Source organism: Lagopus muta, chromosome 5 (assembly GCF_023343835.1).
Source record: "Lagopus muta isolate bLagMut1 chromosome 5, bLagMut1 primary, whole genome shotgun sequence".
Taxonomy (NCBI): Eukaryota; Metazoa; Chordata; class Aves; order Galliformes; family Phasianidae; genus Lagopus; species Lagopus muta.
The window spans coordinates 53,349,309-53,370,529 of NC_064437.1; the positions used below are offsets into that span (position 1 = coordinate 53,349,309).

Genomic DNA, 21,221 nt, shown 5'->3' on the forward strand with positions numbered 1-21,221 from the left:
GTGCTCCAAGAGTGACAGGCAGAGCACAGAGCAGACTGATTTTACTTTTAAATAATATCTAAATTAGATTAGCTCTTTGTGTAGATCTGCATGAACCAGAGGGGACATTCATCATTGTGCCAAAAAAGTTAAATTCACTGGGGCACGCTCAAAGTGAATGGTTCTAGACCTACGTTTTATCTCTCAGACACATCATCAAGATGCTGTGCCAATATGCATGAAACCAGCTAGGAGCTGCAAGAAAGACAACGGGAGGGGAACCGGATACCAGAAACAGTTTCATTTTTCCCATTGTAGATTATGAATTGCCTGGGACAGGATCTGTGGTTTCCGTGTCTTGCAAGCACGGAGCATCCCTTTCAATGTGAGCTTCTTTTTAATATTTAAACGGATTAAATATAAGGGAGGGTATTCTCTTCCCTCCCCCTCCAAAACAGATGTAATTCTAGTTCCCCTCCCTCCCCCCGCTGTAATTTAAAACACCACAATTTTCACTACTGCTTTTTAACATTTGTAAACCCTCATCAGCTACAGCCCTGAGTTCGGGGGCGATCTTCCCTCCCTCCCAGCTTTGTTTGGCATTTCTTTTGACCCTGGCTAATGGCTTTCTCTCGGAGGGGTGTGCCACGCTTCTCTCCTTAAAATTCCTGCACTGAAAGGCTGCACCGCACCGCTCCACAAAACGTGCTGATGGCACAAATTACAAGCCCCCAGCCGAACGCTCCAGCCCCCACCATTCGGGCAGATTTATGTGGGCTCTTGCCGACGTTATTACAAGTCAGAGTTTATTGGGAAATTGTTACATTATGCGGAGTGTCTAACAAATTGCTTATGCTGCTATAATTGGATTACAACAGCCGCTTGCTCCCACCGGTAAGATTAGGCAAGTAGGACTCCTGCCGATCTCTGAGCGTTAGCAGTAATTTTATTTGCCTTGCCTCTCTCTTTCCTAACAACATGCCTCTTTCCCTGCCAGCTGTCTGCTGAAAAGGCACAGGCTTGTTCCTTGGCCCTAACAATGCAATTACAGCCCTGCAGATCGCACTGTTTGTGCATTAAGTACAGAGCCAAAACGAGGCGAATTGATCGTTTGACTTTTGGAGGAGCCATGTGATCTCTGCGTGCGGGTGATCCGGCATGCATCAGTGGGCAATGCTGCAGTACATGCCTGATGAGGAGCTTGCTTCGTGCCATTTCCCCTCCCCGTCTGCTCCGAACAGCAAGGACATTGGAGCCTCCCATTAATCTGGATCTGTCAATAAAGATGGGTTCCTTTTTGTCACCTCTCTTGCTAGGTTCAACTCAGCACTGATTTTGCCTTCTGAAACGTGATGCGTGGCCCCACTGACGGCATCCTCACCGTGGGCTACAAGATTACTGCAGCATTTCACATCTCCAGCTTAAGCACAAGATTTGGACATATTTTTCAAACTACTTTTTTAACCTCTTGCTTTTGAAAAATACTGAAGACAATTCTAGGTAATGCAATGATTGTAACGTTTGTATCCTCTGCCATCTGAGGGTGCTGTCACTGCAGATGACTTCTTGAGAGGTGATGCTTCTCTTTGCCTTTACCTCTGCTTACCACAAATCCCTCACTGACTTGGTTTCTGAACTGTTTTGTATTTCCATCACAAAACATCCCTACCTGATTGCTCTCTACAACAACCTGAGGAGAGGTTGTAGTGAAGTGTGGGTTGGCCTCTTCTCTTGAGTAACAGTGATAGGACAAGAAGGAATGCCTTCACATTGCACCAGGGGAGTTACCAGTTGGGTATTAGGAGAAACTTCTGCAATGAAAGAGTGCTCAGATGCTGGCACAGGCTGCCCAGGGAGGTGGTTGAATCACCATCCCTGCAGGCATTCAAGAAACATGTAGATGTGGCACTAAGTGACATGGTCCAGCAGTCAGTATTGGTGGTAGGTAGACAGTCAACCTGGATGACCTTAGAAGTCTTTTCCAATCTTAATGATTCTATGATCCTACACTCTTACCCTGGTGAATGGTTCCTACAAGCTTAATGTGGCAGGACCTGAATCAAGACCTCAGGACTGCAATTGTTTATGCAGAGGATCAATCACATAGCAAACATCTAGGGTAGAAGCACAGCATATGAGAACACACACCACCAATGTGCAGGGCAATTCTAATCAAGGATGTTCTGTCATTTTTATAGATTTATATCACATCTCCAGTACCTGCATACTTGGAGCACTGCAGGACAAGCTTTAAATGGGACCTTGGGAGCTCTCCAGTCCATCCTCCTGCTCAAAGCAGAGTCTGTTGAAAGGGCAGCTCAGGTAGCTCAGGACTCCATCCAGCCTGCTTTTGGAAACCTTTAGGGATGATGTGCAAAGCATCCATAGGTAACCTGTTCCAGCTGACGTTCATTGTCGTGAAAAAGCGTTCTTTACAGCAAGTCAAACCTGAAAGGGAGTTTCTAATTCAGGAACCTTTTAAAGTTATGCTAAACTCAGCTTCACTGACCACACCATCTGCTTTCTCAAAATTCCAAACCCGGGGATCCAAAAAATAAAAACGTCTCCACTGACTTGGCTAAAATTTGGAAATTACTCTTGGTATCAAGATTTCTCACATCACACGACCGTCCTCACTGAGAGCTGATCTCTGAATACGCCTTGAGACCCTAAGCTATAAAGCACTTTACGACAAGTAAGCTTTATAATAACATTTCTTCAAAGTCTCTTTTTCATTTAAAAAAAAACAAGTGTAATTCTTTTTTAATTTGTGGCTTCATTGACACGCAAAGTCATTTTGGGTGCTAAGAGAAGCAGAAATGACAACCATAGTGTTTGCATAACTGAAGACTAAAAAAGCCTGTTTACATGTAGTTTAACACTCAAAAGAAACTCTGAACAGCTGAAATGTCTTATAAATAGCTCAGACCCAGAGGAAGTGCAAACGTCTGCATTGTGAATTGTAGATCTTAATTACAGACAATGGCTGGTACAGCAAGTAGCACGGAAAAAAAAAAGTGAAACAGTTGCACTGTTCATGGTTGGCAATAATTCTTCAGGAAAATATTTACTATCAATCAGTTATGAGAAAAGGGACTCTGCGCTCATAAAACAGCACGTTGCTTCTCATACCAGGACCATTTTGCTTCAGCATAATCTGAATTTAAACAGCTTGTTTCCTGCGGATATAATTTTGGAAATAAATAAAACAAGTCTATCAAAATCTGGAGAATGTGTATGGTGGGGTAGGGTGGGGGAGCAGGATATCACATTTCTTCCTCAGCCATTTGCAAAGAGGTTATTAGACTGAGGCAAAGCTAAAGCCTAAAGACTGTCTTGAGCAAAAATAAATAAATAATTAGAAACCCACAATTAAGATAAAAGTAGCCACATTGCCATGAAAAGAAAACCATCATTATGTTAACAGTCGAAGACAAACCTCTGATTCTGTATACCGCTTGAGTTGTCTAAATACTCAGAATCCAGCGCTGAACTTCATGTTTCATAGCACCTTTTGAACACAAACCAACCTTCAGCCATGTCCCTGCAACACCAGCTATTCACAACACCCTCTTCCACAGAGACAACACAGAACAGAAGAGTGAAATGGCATAAGTGGCATGCCTGGACCTCTCCTGGCCCACAGTGGCTGAGCACGCATTTGTAGGCAACGGCCTCAGAAGCTGATGTCCCAGTCATGTCCCCAGCATACAAAAGGGAACACTGCTAGCAAAGGTTTTGGAGCTGGAAGCATGACAGCTGACAGCTTCTCTGCATCACTGCGCAAAAGCATAATACAAAAATAAATTTAGGATGTGAAGGAACATACTTTCTCATTAAACCAGTTGAAGAAGTATCAAGAAACAACGTAGTTTGTCAGATAATATTCATTCAGGATTACAATGCTCTACTATCAATTCAAGGACTGGGAAGGTTTCAGAAGCATTGGAAAACTACGTTATCTGAAGATATACTGACTCAGCAGTGTCTCACAGCAGAACTCCAAGCTGCATGTGCTGCTCATGTAAAGTAAATGCAGCGACACTCTCAGGAAAGAGGAGCCATCAATCTGTGACATAAAGGGAGTTGAGAGTCCAAGAGGGACACTCTTCAGATCAATTTGTCCTACTGCCAACTGGAACATCCAGCCTGGAACCCTAAATGTTTGTTTGTTGAAGTGTAGTCGTGGTTTCTCCACTGCATTTCATACAGAAATCCCGAGCTCAGTGTTATTACTGTGCGGACTAGTCTAACCCGAAAAATTCTGAAGTGGAGATGCAGAAAGAACTCACAAAGAAAAGCTGGTTCCAATTAGCAGCTCCTTCCACCACTCCCCCTCTTCTTCACTGGAATCCCCCTTGAATGTAAGAGTGCAGCTACAGCTAAATAATACTATGCTTCTTTGCAAGAATATGTCCCTGGAGGACACGACACGCTTGGTTTGCTGACACCTTAAGAGGCAGGACCAGGGATCATACATGGGCATGGCAAGGAGCAAGGAGTGCTCAGCTGCATTTTGCTTTTTCCAATTTTGTTCACCTCTGGTAATAACAGGGGCTGGGAACCTGTCCCAGCTGCTGCCCAGCTCAGAGCTAAGCAGATATGCAGGGATGCTGTATGACATTTAAAAGGTGTCTCTGCGCTGTCTGTGGCTGCTATGCCATAGGTTGTCTGGCTCTGGCACATACAGAGAAGAATTTAATGTGCAAAATGAAACTGAGAACGCTTCCCTATGCAGCAGATGCAGACGAACTTGATCTGACTGCATGAGTTAATAAAAAAAACCTATCTAATGAATACAGGAAATGGGTATTGACTGCAAAACTCCATCAGATCAGCTCCTTCTCCTGCTGGGAAGCAAAAGAGCACTTTGAATTAGGAAAATATTTCCACGATCCAAGGAAGTGTACTATCCAACAGACTCCAAGTGAGCAGCAGAAGTCAAACCTAGCACAGCCCACATTATCAAAGGGTGAAACAGCAAGACCTCTATTTAAAAATATATAACCCATCTAAGCAAAGACTCAGCCAAGGAGAATGGAGACAAGCAGAGCCTCCCTCACTGCAGGGCAAAGCATGAAGGTCACTGCACAAATCAAGTGGTCCAGGATACAGGACAGGAGCATCACAAGAGTCCTAGGGACAGACCAGATGCCAGGGGATTTTTAACTGAGGATGCACCACACACCAACACCATTATCTGACCCGAAGATACTGGCTAACAAAATATGGAACAAACAATGGGAACAGATGCTCAGTTGGACAATTTTCAATAACCCTCATTAAAACCAAACGCCCTGCCCTTGCAGCTCAGGTTCATGTTATATTTCTACCTTATTTAAGCATCTTGCACCAATTTCTGAGAAAGTCATCCAATTATGGTTGCACACCAGTACCACTGTAACAAGAAATGCTCTTGCAAATATTCTGCAGTTTCCAAAGGGAGGATTTCTGTGTGTGAGCAGCATCTATAAAAACACAATTAGAAATTACATTTGCCTTTTAAAGACATTAGGTTAAATATATATCACACTTGTTGATCACTCAGAGGCAGTGGCAATAACATGCCCAAAGATTAATGGAAGAACTCCCAGTGACATCTGTGCACCTAAATATATAATTATTAATTTATGATCACTCCTATGCAGTCTAGACATGCACATTTTGAACAACTTTTCCTGTCAAGGCTGATATTGCATTGCAGAATCAGAAAAGGTAATCATCATTTCCCAAGTAACCCTTTTTGTCCTTCAATATCACTTTTAAAAAAGCAAGCAAGCAAGCAAAGAAAAAAATTTACAGTACTTTCAGAAAAGTGCTGCAGACAAAGCAACTTGCATTTATGCTTTCCAGTATTCACCCTCTTGACAAAAGATTTTAATGTTCAAAGCCTTAAGACATCAATCATGGAGGATAAAACTCGCCATGTGCATAAGGCTAGGAGAAGGCCTCTGAACTCCTTAAATCCCATTTAAGCCCTTCACCGAGGGAACATTTAACAGTTGTGCCATTTGCCTATGCCATCACAGAGCCATCTGCATCTAGCTAACTGGAGTTTAAACGCTTCAACACTTCTGGAATTTGAAAGATAAGCTTTCTTAGAACCTATTTTACTTTGTTTTGCAGCTGGGAAGGCGGGGAAAGGGGTACAACAGCCAGACAATGCAGTTCTAGGGGAAATACATCCCTGTAAGAGTCCTTCTTTTACATATATTATATAATCATACAGTGTATGGAGACACAATACTTAAGAACATACAACTTTCTATCTCCAGAGTGACAGTTCAGATTTATCCTCAATAACACGAAACAAGACTTGCCAATCTACTTCCAAACTTGCCTATTTCTCTTACCATGACCCCACTGAATAGGCTGCTTCAGGACACTCAATTATTTGGGACACTGGGAAGTTAAAGGTATGTCATCTCAGTTTAAAGAGGCATCACCTAAATTAGCAGTAATTCCTGCACATCCTGCTCCTCAGTAAGAAGATCAGGATGGTGTACAGTACATGACATTGAGTGGGTTTACTCCTAGCTAGCTCGCTGTGAGTTGCTCCACTGGCATCAGAATAGTGCTGTATGCTGATATAATTCACTAAGAGCTAATTCAAGAGTTTCACTTTGTATCGTGAAGGGCCTGAGGAAGCAACATGCAAAACCAACTGTCTTAAGCTAGGAAAGCAGATTTCAGGATTCAATATTAGCACTTCGTACCAGGATTGGTAACTTGTTTCTGAAGCGCATGCCCACTGAAAGGCAACCTCGCATGGCAAGAGCAGTTTACAAGTGCTAAGTCACCTGAATGCACCATGGCAAACTTTTATGGTGGCCAATTCAGAAAAAAAGAAAATAAAAGTAACGGGACGTCCAAATTTCACTAGAAAAATTCCAAAGATTTAGCTGGGATTAGCTTAGAAGTCAATACAAAAGCAGGCCTTGAAGAGACAATGCACCTTTAAAGCAGGGGAAAAGGGGGACTTCAAGAATATCAAGGAATTTAAAACAGTGAAAGAGAAAACAGGCTTTCGAGTGGTCAGGTCGTGGTGACAGAGAGCTACAAAATGCCAGCTGGTTTCAGTAACAGATGGCTGTGTGCACTGATCTGTCCTGCATGCCCATTCTAACCCTCCTCACAGTGGAAACACGAAGCTTACACAAGGCTAAGTACATCCTTCACACAGCCTTTTTATACTTATTGCATCATGGTTCAAATGTTTTCCATTCACAAATAACTCTGCATGTATCTTATTTTACTCCAGTTATGCTGAATTTTAAGAAAAGAGGGTGGCTAATGGCACCTCCTCTGTTCCAATCACACCTAGTACAATTTTCAAGGAATGTATTTTCTCTGATGCATGAATATATCTATTTTCTTACCATTCTGACTGTGCTCCCCTCTTCCTTTCCTAAATAGAGCATTCACTGGATTTTAGTTAAAGGGCTTTTATTAACAACTCTTTTCACACATTCCTTCTGGCAGCTAAGAAAGGGCACCATGACACAGAGTTCTCATGCTTCGTATATTTTATATATATAGATCAGCATCTATCTGGACATTTATCATGTGTAGTTGCCACAGCTAATCACATGGCAGGAACAGGTCATCCCACTGCAAAAGCCTACCTGAGTAGCAGAATAAACTCTTCTACCCTAGATCATTCAGGACTCAAGTAATCATTTCCAACAGAGGAAAACAGCACATCTCAAACTCTACCCCACAGGATGGAAAAACCTACCTCAAGTGGTTACTTTCCATTTAAACACTTTTCCTAACTGTCATCCTTAACAAGAATTTTTTTTGATTAACAGTGAATAGAATGCTAAAGAACCTCTCAAAACCAAAGCCATTCTGTTACTTACTTTGGCCACACAATTTTCAGTCTTCATAGCCGTGCTTCCTAGACATACTGTTTCCTGGTTTAAGCACAGTCTGGCACAGCTGTTGTAGGTCTGCAGAAAGATTAAAATGGTTATGAATAGAAGACGACAATTTTCTTTCAGGCACCATATTTTTGGCACCAGAATCCACGACAACACTGCTACATTTCCTTTTTCCTACGGTGTAATAATTTCAAGCCAAAATAAACTAGTTTACAGCAAAAATCTATGTTGAGGGCATGCCTGTTCTCTGAGAAGCTGTGCAGTTTTATAGTTCTGAGACACGCAGATTGAAGGGAGTTTTTTTTGTTACTGTGACTAAAATTAAACTTGGATGAAGTGACTCTTTAAACTAAAATGTCTGAAGAACTCAAGAGTGCTAATGGAGGTTTTCAGCACCTTGTTAATGACTACTTGATGAAGCTCACCTTTGCTAAAAGGAGGAGGACAGTAGTTCCTAGAAGTCCCAGTACTTGATTAAAACCCCAGTGTGCTATGCCTGGTGCTAACAGAAGACTATTCCCCACCCCCAAAGAACCCACAATTTATGTGCTGACCAAAAGACACAGGAAAAAAACAGCGTGGCAGTCAGCAGATGGTATCAGCTGCCTTAACCAGGGCAGTATCTGGGGGAACACTACAGAGCAGGACTGGTCTGTCACTGCTTACAAGGGACTGCAACTCCTGCCTGCATCCAGAAGGGAAAACAGAAATTTCCAGGCCCAAATCCTTTCCAGCACCACGTGGCCGAGCAGAGTGCATCTTTCAGCATCTCCCATCTTTCAGCAGGGAGGTTTGCATTCAAACCAGGATTAGGCTGCGAGCAAACAGAAGGCTGAGGGACTCAACTCTGCCTCCTGCAAATATTTGCCAACGTCATAAAACTATCACTCTGGTATGCACAGCACTTTTTTCTCAGAAGAAGGATCAGAATGGCATAAACTATAATAAATTGTGGCTTAGATGCAGTGGCTCAAGTGGTGGACAGAAAAGTTGACACCATCTGCTCTGTGCCGACGTTCAGACAACACCACACAGAGTTCATTTCATCAGCATCACATCAGTTAAATTCCACCAGGCTCTGAAGGTGGAAAACCGTGAAGAGCTGGTAATATTCTTTGTTCATTATTGACATTTGTGTAATTTAACCCACTTATTGTAAATCTGTGATCTCCCTCGTTTGCATTTGCATTCCCAACATTCCAGTAGCAGCATTTCTGCCCAGCGTACCTCCTATATACTGCAATTTCAATGAGAGGCTCAAAGAAAGCTAATACCAACTGCACTTTGCAGATGAAAAGCTCAGTCACAAAAGCATTTACTGAAAGAAACATGGAAGCCTGTGGCTTCCTGAACTCAACCATGAACCAACTCACATCTTTTTAGTCTTTTTCCTCCCAGAACAGGTATCAAAAGGCTTGGTAACAAGCCAGCTTTTTAAAAGGCAAGCTTACAGCAAGCCTTCTACCACATACACAAATAGAGTGGATAATCCAAATATAGTATGTAAAATAATAAAGGCAAAAAAAAAGAGCTTTTTGAGAAGGGAGCTCACTACATCACTGTTCAAAAGTAGGATACGTGACAGACACAAATAATTATTCCACTATACCACTTATTTTTTATTACTTTTACCCTCGTAGTACAGCTTAGCATGGACAGCACCAAGACAATTTCCAACATAACTCGTTCATCAAATCCCACAGGATCTGGTGACACTTGATGGAACTAATGGAGTACTTAAAAATAACAATAAAGAGGAACAAAAGGAACCTGTTCATTAGACCTGATAGCAGCCTTTCAGTATATAAAGAATGAGTATAGGAAAGAAGGGGACAGACCCTTTAGCACAGTCTGCCGTAACAGGACAAGAAATGGTTTCAAAATAAAAGAGAGGAGATTCAGACTGGATATAAAGAAGTTTTTTTCCAATACAGTCAATGAGGCACTGGCACAGGTTGCCCAGAAAGGGGGTGGATACCCCAACTGTGGAGATGCCCAAAGTCAGGCTGGAGGGGCTCTGAGCACCTGGTGGAGCTGTAGGTGTCCCTGTTCAGTGCAGGGGAGTCGGACCAGATGGCCTTTAGGGGTCCCTTCCAAATCAAATGACTCCATGATTCTGTGATTATATACCTGGAGATCTGCAGCTCGCTTCCATGGGATACTATGGAGAGAAACATCAGAAGTAAAAATAGGAATTAAATGAGCTCAGGGAGAACATGTCCAGAGTATGGGCCAGGATATCCCCTGGACATCATCAGTGCTGTCTGCCATCATTCTGCAGCATCTTCCACTGGGCACTCCCATGTGTGTCCCTCTGCCCCTGCAGCACAAACCAACAAGTCTTACATCCCTCTCAAGCTTTTCAGCCACACAAATGAGACAAGAACATATTTTTATTGTGAGGACCAACATTTGTACAGTAACTTTATTATGTAAAAATCTACGTAAGCATCAAGTTGCCAGACAACCATTCAGTCCTTTGGCAGCTCTTTGTTTCTCAATTAAAGGAAAGCTAAGAGGAGTCAACCCATCAGGATGCAGAACTGAGAATCAAACACTCGAGCAGCGATCAGCACTTCAACGCCCGTTACTATGTTTGCACATTTACAAAGTTCTCCTGGTCTTTTTCTCACATTCTCAGAGAATGTGAGAAATTATTAGCTGTGTGATGAATAGAGACGCTAAAGATGCATATGCAAGATCTACAATGTGGTCAAATAACCTCAAGCAAAAATACTGAACGACACTCCTGGAGGCATCCAAGGCCATGCTGGATGTGGTTCTTGGCAGTCTGGTCTAGTGGTTGGCAATTCTGCACACAGCAGTGGGTTCACAATTGGATTATCATTACGGTCCTTTTCAACCCAGGCCATTCTATAATCTGTGATCTAGTTCTGCCCTAACATCCAGGAAAAAAGAAACAGTCATGTCGCTCTAACGGGTCTCAAAGGAAATGTTATGGTAATGTTGAGAAGATGCAGCATTTGGCTCATGAAGAGCAGTCATGAGGAGCTAGGAGAATACATGAGGCGCATGGAGGTATTGCTGTATGGATATCTCCTACTGTTTCTCTGCAGGCAGCAGTTACCAGCTGCTGTGAGACACAAGATCACTAAAGATGTGGTTTCATCTGGCATTGTCACGTTGTGTTTGCACACCAACAGTTTCTAGTGAGCAGGCTGAACAGAAAAGAGAACAATTGTCAAGTCACTGGATAATAACAGAGATAATCCAGCTGAAACACTTCATGGTGCCTCACGATACACTGCAAAATATCAGAGCACTCCTTTTGTTGCCTCAGATGACTGTAGGAACACTGACTACTCCGGAAGAAAAATGAGAACATCAAACCCCGAACCAGCCCTCAGAAAAGCAAATTTCTCAGCTCATCTTTAAAGCTCGACCCTTTTATGCATCTCATCTGATTTGCACCAGAACCGTTCAGGTTTCTCTTCACCTTTCATCAAGATAAGAGGTTTCCTTGCCAAGGAAAGCAGTCTGAAATGGCAGCCTGGTTCAATGCCACAGGCGGATAGCTTTGCGTTGGAGTGCTTTAATATGTTTTTATATTGCATATAAAGCATGCAAACATAAACCAGTTTGTTGAAAACTACCTTCTTAGTGGAAGCCGGCTGTAATTCTGAACAAGTTTTCAATTTTCGCACTGCTGCTAGGGTAAAACATTTTAAAGAGTTTAATTTTTACAGAGGCTTCAATGACACAAGATTATCTAACAAAGTAATGGTTAATCAATAGAGGGTTTAGTTGTCAGGTGAAACATATAACACACTAAAAGGGATTGATTGCAGGGCTCCTCCTTATTTACTAGGAGGTATATATTTAAAATGACACAAACTTGTTACCAAGCCGCATTCCTTTAACCTTGCAAAAGCCGTTTGAGAACGGTGTTAAGCAGCCCTACAGCAAAACAAGCTCTAATGAGAAAAAAACCCTAGGAATATATGGTGGCACCAAATCATGTCAGAAGCAGGGGACCACAAAGCCGTATCCACTCCCAGCCAAAGGCTCAAAACGCCACAGAGACGTGAGGCTATAGTTCACTAAAGATAGAGCTGGATCTGATCTCATTCCATAGGAGTCTTTGGTTACATTTTTCTTTTTAAAGAACGCACGGTGCTGCTCTCTGACACAAACATGGAACCATCCTCCCCGCGTTGGTGAGGCTCGGGATGGAGGTGGAATGCCAACTGACGGCTGGAACCCCAGGCTGAGCTGCGAGCGTGCGCCTCGTCTCAACCCCAATTCCCCGGCCATTTATTCAGAGAATCCCCAGTCCCTGAACAAAACTCCACTTTTTAATAGAAGCTGCAGCCCAGGAGCTCAATAAGATTTCCCCCCCCCCCCCCCCCAATAGTTAATAATTACATGATTTATCAGAGAAAGATAACACTAATAAAAACGCGGCCAAACGACAAAACCCACACCCTCCCTCCAAGTCATTTTCAGGGAAAAGATTATTAAACTGTTCTTTTTGAACAAGGGCTTCTGTAGCTGAGCACAAATTGCCAAACGGTTAGAAAAAAAGTTATTAGACTCCGAAGAATTGAGCAGAAGTGGGAAGTTATATAAACAAATCACTCCAGCAGATTTGGAAAGATCGCTTTCATCTCACTTAGAGCCTTAGGAGACTTGCATTAATTACCCTTTAAAGGTCTTTCACATGGACTATTTAAAATAAACGCAATTTATTTATTTATTTCAAATGAGGTGCTTCTTCCGAAAGAATTAAGTAATCTCAACAAATTTAAAAACGTTTTTATAAGCAGGTAATTAAAAAGAAGACTAGAATCAAGGCAAGCTGTAAGACATTACCAGCCATTTGCCGCAATTATTTTCCGAAGCCTAAATTTTTGGTGCCCGCAGCCCAGCCCGCGGGAAGGACAGTCGCCACAGAAAGCCATAAGCCGAAATAATGACCAGCCAAACAAAAAAACCAGATCATTCACGGCGTTTTCCCCAAAGCACAGTTTGTCATATTGCAATTACACCTTGCCTACTGCGAAAGGCAGAGTCCTTAATATTGCCACTAGAGGGAAGAAGTGTCTCAACACATGGCGATGGTAGTTGGGGAGTGGGGTTTTTTTGAGCAATTACCATAACAAAGCTCCCTTGGCTGTGTGTACCTTCTAATTACTCAGTACAATTAAAATGACTTACCTAAAACAAACAGCAAAAAGAGAGGCCCCTAAAACAAAAAACCTCACCACAATACAAACAAAAAGCCTCACTCCAATCTGCCTCCTATCTGAAATTACATTAAAGATGAAGATCTTTCTTTCCTCATCCATCAATGCACAGGGGCAAAGAAAAAAAAGTAATGTCACAATGCCCAAACACCACAGGGTCTGTTCAGCCAAGGAAAAGCATTAAGACCAACAAAAACAAAGAGCAAAGAGAACTACATCTCTTGTTAAAATAAAGAACAAAAAAAGAAAAAAAAGGAAATGTCGTGGTATTTAGCCATCTGGTAGCTGCTTGAAAACAAATTGTCCTCAAAAGAGCAGAAATACAGTATGTCTTCTCTCAGTTCACTGGCTTATGAATCAAGATGACTTCTTTTTTTTCCCCTTTAATTCAGGCACAGCAGTGTTAGACTTTGTGATGCCGCCCAGCCCTCTCTTGTCCCGCCATGCAAAAATGGCCATCCCCATCAGAACCGCTTTCTGCAACGTGGACGCAGCATTTGCAGCCTTTCAGGATCCATCTCGTTGGGCCCATTGTTCCAAATCCCCCCGGATTTTTCTTTTCCTGACAGCTACTCGATGATTTTCTCTACCCTTAAATCTTTCATTTTATAAGGCGCGTCATTAAGGGAAGATGGCAGCCAAGCGATTTTTCTTCCCATTGACAATTTGTGACATTTCTCCAGCAGCGTGCAAGGTGTTGAAAACCTGGCAGCTGTTACCTCCCGGGATGAAGCTCCTTTTTTATCCTCCCTTGACAGTTTAACTCAATGGGTCAGCACCTTTAAAGACTGCAAAGTACCACTGAAGTGGATGGAGGCTTGAATTACTGCTCCCTCCCTAATCAATGTAAACCCTCGCTGCAGGTGAAACTCTTCATCTATAGAGGTGCATGGGGGAGGAAAATGTAATGCCCTGAGCCAGATGGTTCTCATCTTGTTTTTTAAAGAAGAAAGGAACAAGCTAACAAGGGGACAGCTACTTTGTTAGCTCCTTGGCCTCTCTCATGGCTTTGGATCCCCAGGGTTCCAGCCACACAAGAGAAAGAATACAGAAAAACATAAACACTTAAACATAACTAAGGGGCTGGCAACACGCTGCTTTCAAAGACTTGAGAGTCCTGTTCAGCGCTTTATTTATCACTGCCCACGTTCTTTGGATGGTAAGTGGACGTGGACACAAAAGACAGGGGGAGCAGACAACACTTGCAATTTACTCAATTACACAGGAATGCAGAAATGCAGCAGGGTGACAGATTCCTATTAGCACTACTGCTGAAAGAGCCCAGTGGCCTTTCTGCCACGAGGCAGCATTCCACTGTAACTCCAGCTCCACTACAGCCCAGGTTGGCTCATTCATTACCACACATGGAGCATTACAGACAAACGGAAATTATTTTTTCCTTTTGTTTGAGAATAAAATATAAATAATAAATACAGTGAGTTCAGGATGTGTTTCTAGTGATTTCAGAAGGCTTTTTTCAACCAGCACCTCCCTACTTGCAAGCACTAACAAGGTAAAAGCTGAGGTGTGCAGGACAACGCTATTGACCTGGTTGCACCTGCACTCTGCCAGGTGAATCAGAAGGGCAATGCCTTCCCCAAGGGCTGGAGGGAGCTGGAGGAGCCTTGCTCCTTCCCACCATGCGGCTGTTCCCACTGCAGAAACAGATGAAACACTCCTGGAGAGCATTTCTGAGCAGCCCCATGGGCAGGACGAGGCCAGCAGAAAGGGCTGGCTGCTGCTGCTTTTTGTCTTTCTTTTGCACTGCCTTCTTTAGCTGCTTTCTAACAGTTTGCCCGTGTATGACTTTAAGCCCTTTAAGAGTGGAATGTGTCTACTTGAACACCAAAACAGCACCTAGAGCATGTCTTAGGTGCTACGTGTAATTTTACAAAACGATCTCAAATCCATAGGAGCGAATTGAGGCAACATTCTGTGCCAAAACGCTAGCAGGAAAACAACCCTGAAAATGCAGAGGGGCTTGCCTGAATGGGGAGCAGGCTGGGATTTTTCCCGGGACTTCCATCTGGAGGCTTGATGAGCGACAGCAGAGAGCCAGGTGAGCTTTGCAGAGGGTTGCAGGAGGGAGGCCGCAGCAAGCTGCCGGCATTTCCCCCCGTGGCACCCCGACAGCCCCCAGGAGCACAGCGCAAGGCACTTCGTCATCACCCCGCCAGGGGACGAAGGGCAGGGCTCTAAGCAAGCCGCATTGTGCCCGTCTTCTTTAAAAACCAGAGAGGTAATCAAGTTCAGGGCAGCCCTGGACAGCTGCCCTGTGACCTATTCATGTTGACCCCCACTATTCATCACTTTCCTTAGGACTGCGAGGGCAAGCTCCCGGGGAGTGACCACCACAATAGACAGATAGGAGCCAACAATAATACGGTTCCTGCAAAAAAAAAAACAGATGGCACCGCAATAAATTTACAAATCTGCATTCATGGCTCTGTTAAAAACACCCAGAAGCTAAAAGGCTGGAGGGGCCCCCAGAGAGCTTCCCCTGCCCGGTTTCTAAAGGCCGGCTCTCTCCCCAAGACTATTGAGCTCGTGTTCTTCATAAATGAAGAATGGAGACGTAGCCCTTAAAATAACAAATGCCTGACCCAATCAATCTAGCGTTTGGGGCTAACACTAAATGATAGGCACTGAAAACTAATTATGTTTTTTGGCAACGAAGTTGAATTAAAATGGAAACACACAGGTTAAAAAGGCACTGAAGCATTTGCGAGTCCCTTTGAAAGGGCGGCACGCACACACACACGCTCACACGCAGGGCTTCAAACAGGAACCTGATTCAATAACTCATGCATTTATTTTTAAAATGAATCAGATTAGTCCCATGTGTGACCTGCCGGTCCATCTGTATGAGCTGGACTTAATGGGCACTCTTCTCACGCTTACTTCAGTTTGAAGTATGAGAGAGATAAATTTAGTTTAATTTTCAACAGATCAAGCTATCCATTTTCCAAATGGACCATCTGGATCAGCCTATTAAAATTAATTTATAACTTTGCAGTGTGAAAATTCGTTTGTTAGCTTAAATAAAGTTGCCAGAAACTTTTGCCACTCATCATTGTTTTTTTCTGAAGTTTTCGTCCTACAATTGTCAGTTTACCCCTTCAAAATGTAATTCTGTCAGATCACGCGCCCAACAAGAACTGAGCATTTGCATCCATAATTCAAAACCTGCCACAGCTTAGATCTTTTTCCTGTTCCAGCTATCAGAGTCAAGTTCATTGCCTGTTCCTGCTTCTGTTCCCACTGCTGATCTCCGTGTCCCCTGTGCTCTGCAGACCCTCCTGGCAAGCCATGGTTCCCATGGTTCCCACCTGCACAGCTCCACATGTTGGCACTTCTGAAGGTAACCTTGTACGACAACCACCTGAGTTAACAGAAGGGTTCCATTTCTAGTAACAAGCCCACAGCACTGAGCTATGGGGGACTTCAGCCCCTGCGCACAACTTCAGGTGCACAAACAAGCACCTTTTTGTTACCTCCACCTCCTGGTACGTCTGTTCCACAAAGCCTCCTGAGGACACGTTAATGGCCAAGGCTGCATACCAGCACAGCAACCAAGAAACAGCACGGCACCTCTGCTTGCATACATCAGCAGGTGAACATACCAACACATCACACCTCCCCTGAAGCGGTCTGTTCCATCTCATTCACTTTCTCTAACAAATCAGTAAGGACAGAACACAGGGACACTTTCAGTAGAAAGACCATGGAAGCAAACAGATCTCCCCCTCTCTCCACACACACACATTTGTTGCTCCTGTGCAGGAGGCCCATGTTTCCCAATAATGAAATTTCAACAGCAGTATCCAAAGGGAGGGACAGAAAATATGAAGCCATATACTCAATATTTACCAAGTTAGCATCTTTCCACTAAGGTACTAGGTACTGAATTCAGCACTTTTTGTGTGTTACTGCTTTGACAGCATTTGCAGGACAGATCTTTTTGGTATTACAAAATATGCACAGATGTAAGGCAGGTTAATCGCTTCCTCAAGGATATGCAGATCTTTACTCATTGACTAAGACAGAAAAAAGCACAAGGCTGCATTTGTCTCTGATTTCCCCACTTAGAGCTGGAAAATTCCCAACTGCTCCTTGACCATCATTAACAGAGAAAAGGCACAATCTGAGCTTCCAAAATGCTTTGACAGTTCTATTTATGCTTATATAAAGAACCAAAATTCCTTCCACCACAGGCACAAGATTCGGGCAGCCAACTCCAATGATCTAGACAAGGGGGCATTTGCTTTCAGACTACAGCTTGTACTTGTCCACAGGCAAGCAGAAGTGCTCAACACATAAGGCGCCACATAGCAAGCAGAAGGACCAAGGATTTTGTCCAGCATCTACCCTGCTGAACACTGGGCAGGAAGATGAAGGCTCAAGAATACACGAAATGCAGCTGATCACCATGCTTTGAACTATGTCTTTTGTTGATGAACTGGTAAGAAATTTGCTTTATTATAGATAAATGGCAAAGATATTAAGCTCTATCATCCCACTCTTCCTTCTACCAATTAGTAATATATATGAACATATAAGAAAATAAATTAGTCATTTTTCAGGTTATTAACCTGAACATCACCTCCAAGAAAATTCACCTTCAAGGGTAATGGAAAACTTAATTGTTCTGGAAAGCTCTGACTTTCTTGAATGCATGACCTGAAACAAGATAAAATACACTACAAACAAGGCAGGAAGCAGAACAGAAGAAAAGGCTGAGGAGAGCTGCATGAACACCAACTGGAGAAAGGTGAAACTAGAGAGTTCCAGCTGATTGCACTACGCAGAAATCAAGATTTCCTTGGAAAGGCTCATGAGACTCTCCTGAAAGCTAAATCCGTATGGCTGATTTTCCTGGGTACGCTGTAACTCGCTCAGACCCCAAAGGAGAAAAGAAAGAATTTCCACCAGTGTAAGTCAGACTTCAGCTTCCAAAAGCATTTAAGGATTCAAATAGCTAAAAAGTTTTATTGCATTCTTAAGGAGACTGATCACATACCTGTCTAAGTGAATTCTTCTCAGGAATGATCTTCCTAGGGGGCTCATCATTATTACAGTCTTCTCTCTCAGAGGAGTTCTGCGAAAGAAAGTAAGCTTTAATTCAGTTCTTATCCCTAGTATTACTCTGCGAGGAGAAAAGAAACAGAATATTTGTACAACGCAGGCTATAGCATTTTATGTATGCACATACAGGAGGCTAACATGTACTTCTAAGCCAAACAGCTTGTTATGGCAGAAAAAGAATCTCCTCCTCAACACAGCAACGCACCATTGTGCAGGTACCTATGGAAGAAGCCTGTGCTTTGGGGATTTGTTCTGAAATTACCAATAACTGCCTCTCTGACAAGCTGGAATAACGGCTGGATGAGCATGGTAGCACCAGTGCTCCTAGACACCCCAGTATACCCATTGAAAACAGTGGAACCTGATGAAAACAAGACTGTTAAAGCGTAGGCAGCATACGGTCGCATGGCTACGTTTCTCCCTCCTGCCCCTGACTCCACCTACAGACATGTACCGTTCCTGGGAAGTCTGAGGCTGCAAAACATAAGCTACCAGAACCAGAGAAGAGATCAATAAAGCAAGGGAAGGGGACAGGAAAGAAGAACTACGAGGGCTTTTGCAGAAAGCGCAACAGGAGAGGTTTTTTTTGTATTAACCTCACAGTTAAAGCCAGTTACTAATTGCTTTAGAGCAAAGATGGGCTAAAGCTTCTCTCAGGATAGGCATGAACTTTAGCAAACATCTGATAGAAACTGCTGTCTACGTGGGAGAACCCCGTCCTCCCATGGCAGTTCCTGTGCACGGGTTCAGTACGCACCAGCAGCGTAGTGGCAGCCAGCTTTGGGGGAATCCCACACACATCTCAAATCAGTTTGATCACCACAGTATTCGTAGCCTTAGGCCACATTCCCACACATTCAGTAGTGAGTAACTAAGCAGGTTTTAAAGAGAGACAGAAAAACTGCTTAGGGAGAGCTCTGCCAGGAAAAGGGTGGGTTTCCAGTCCCTTGCAGATGAGCTCAGGGTGCAGAATTTCCAGCAGAAGCGTGCATGCTGTGCTGCTGTCCCCTTTGCCCCCAAAGAACCTGCCTGGCTTCTCTGAGGGCCAGCTCCTCAGGCAGAGGTGGCTGCAGGGCTGGCAGAGGGGAGAAAGGCACAGCCAGGAGGTACGGGCAGAGAAACAGCAGATAAGGGAAAACAGTTACAACAAAAACTCAAATGTTTGGGATGTCATCAGTCGGTGGGAAGGACCCAGTGCAAAATGTGGCTTGCAGACCAACTAGAAATTTTTGCGTTTTTTGCTTGTTTTTCCAAACAAGATATAGAACTCGCAAGGCACCGTGGCATCTGGGATGCTGTAACCAGGGTTTTATAATGGAAATCAATCCTAAACAGCCCTGATAAATCGCTGCGAGAGGTTGGTTTTTAAAAGTTTTCATACGAGGTCTCTGCCAGGACCCAGTTATTGCATTAAATCCAGCCTAGGAAGGACTGCGATCGTAAAAACACACAAGCTAGAATCACATATCTCCAAAAAGAAAGGTCAGACATTAAAGCTGCTCTCTGCTACTCATGAAATACAGCCTGGTAAGTGGCTAAATTCAAGTGAGGATTTTAATTTCTGTGCTTTGGAGAAACAGACCAAGTACAAGAACCACAGGAACGCAAGGTGAGTGCTGTGCATTTCTTGGAAATGCATTTAGTTGCCCAGGTTAGGGGGTCTGGGGGGACTGCTTACTCTTTCTGGATGGTTTTTCCAACAGTCGACCCCTTCCCTACTGCAAGTGCCAAAATGTTTTCCCAGTCTTTTCTATGGCACTGAAATTTTGCATCCTTTCTGCATTTCAAACTATCCAAGATTCCCCTTCCAAAAACACCAAAAAGGACAAAAAATCAGTGCTGATGCCGGAAATTCCTAGTTCCTGCACAGCATCAAGTTATCTACTTTTCCTTTAAGCCGAGCATCTGATTTTAAGAGCAAGCAGAGGACCATTTTGCATTCATTATCTTTATAGGTGGCAAGGCTAAGAGGTTGGCTGAACAAAGACCAGACAAAGACTGCCAAGTGCATATGGTGGTTCACAGCTTGGCGCCTCACCATCCTACAGCACCAACACAGCAGCTCCAATCGCAGCCTATTAAAGAGGAGAGCTGCTCATGCACTTTTGTCGGCAAGTAAGTTCCGCTTGGTGAAGACAGAATGACTGGAAAGCATCACACTTAAGGAACAGCACAGATGTTTGGAACTCCCGCTCATTTCTCAGGAATAGGAAACCCATCGATCCAGGTGCAGGTACAGAATCCTGCATATTTCAGGACTAACTGTGGCTGCGCGGACGTGATTCGCACTTGATAGGGCAACACTCAGCCATGGCCATGGGAAGAGCATAACGTAATTGACTGAAACGGCACCTCTATATATTTCTCCCTGCTGAACAAGGTGGGAGGAGGGATAAACACACGCGAGGTCACAACAAGGTTTCCCTCGGCAGGACTTCAGCGATGCTCCCGGCCACAGGAGAGGAACAAAGGGAGGACTGCTCCGAGCACCCTCTCGTGGCTGCTGAAACGCACATCCCAGCACAGAGCTGGAAAGGAGCATTTGGTATCCAGACGGTACCTTGGGTTGTACTCACTGGGAATATTAAAGTGCGGCGATTGTGCTCGATACAGAGGGGACGAGCGATGAAATTTATTAGGGTGAAAGAAGCAAAGAAAAGCAGTGCACACAGAAGCTGAAAAAGCCAATGCAGGGGAAAGGGATAAAATCCCAAAGGCAAGCCTTCCTTCCCAGGCTGGAGCCAGCCTGGCCAAAACCAGGTTGGTTACAGCTGCAGAACCCACATGCAAGGGTCTCTCACACAAGGACAAGTGAGGTACAACAAGAAACACCAAAGTCTCCAAACCCCAGACCGATCAGCCCTGGTGAGATAAACACACAGGGTTGCCACAGACAGGCAAAATAATTTCCCAAGGTCACACAATGATGGCGGAAGTGCCAGGACAAGAAGGCAGCAAACCCAAGCTGACGTTTACATAACCTTCAAAATCTGCCTCTAACAGGAGGCTCTTACAACAAGAGGCTTTGCCCTCCGCAGCTCGTTTTTCCTAAAATGGCCACTACTGC

The 21,221-nt window shown here is 43.7% G+C and overlaps 1 protein-coding gene across 13 annotated transcripts in view; it reads right to left on the minus strand.

The window, feature by feature from the left end:
* Positions 1-21,221, minus strand: part of BTRC (beta-transducin repeat containing E3 ubiquitin protein ligase) — a 107,366-nt gene that overhangs the window by 44,030 nt on the left and 42,115 nt on the right. For 9 of the 13 annotated variants that reach the window (XM_048944814.1, XM_048944807.1, XM_048944811.1 and 6 more), the window contains 2 exons: positions 18,090-18,167; positions 7,842-7,931 (listed from right to left, as the gene is read on the minus strand). In XM_048944814.1, the coding sequence (XP_048800771.1) occupies positions 7,842-7,931; positions 18,090-18,167 (168 nt within the window). The remainder of the gene's footprint in view (positions 1-7,841; positions 7,932-18,089; positions 18,168-21,221) is intronic. The other 4 variants (XM_048944815.1, XM_048944808.1, XM_048944816.1 and 1 more) reach the window with 2 other exon arrangements.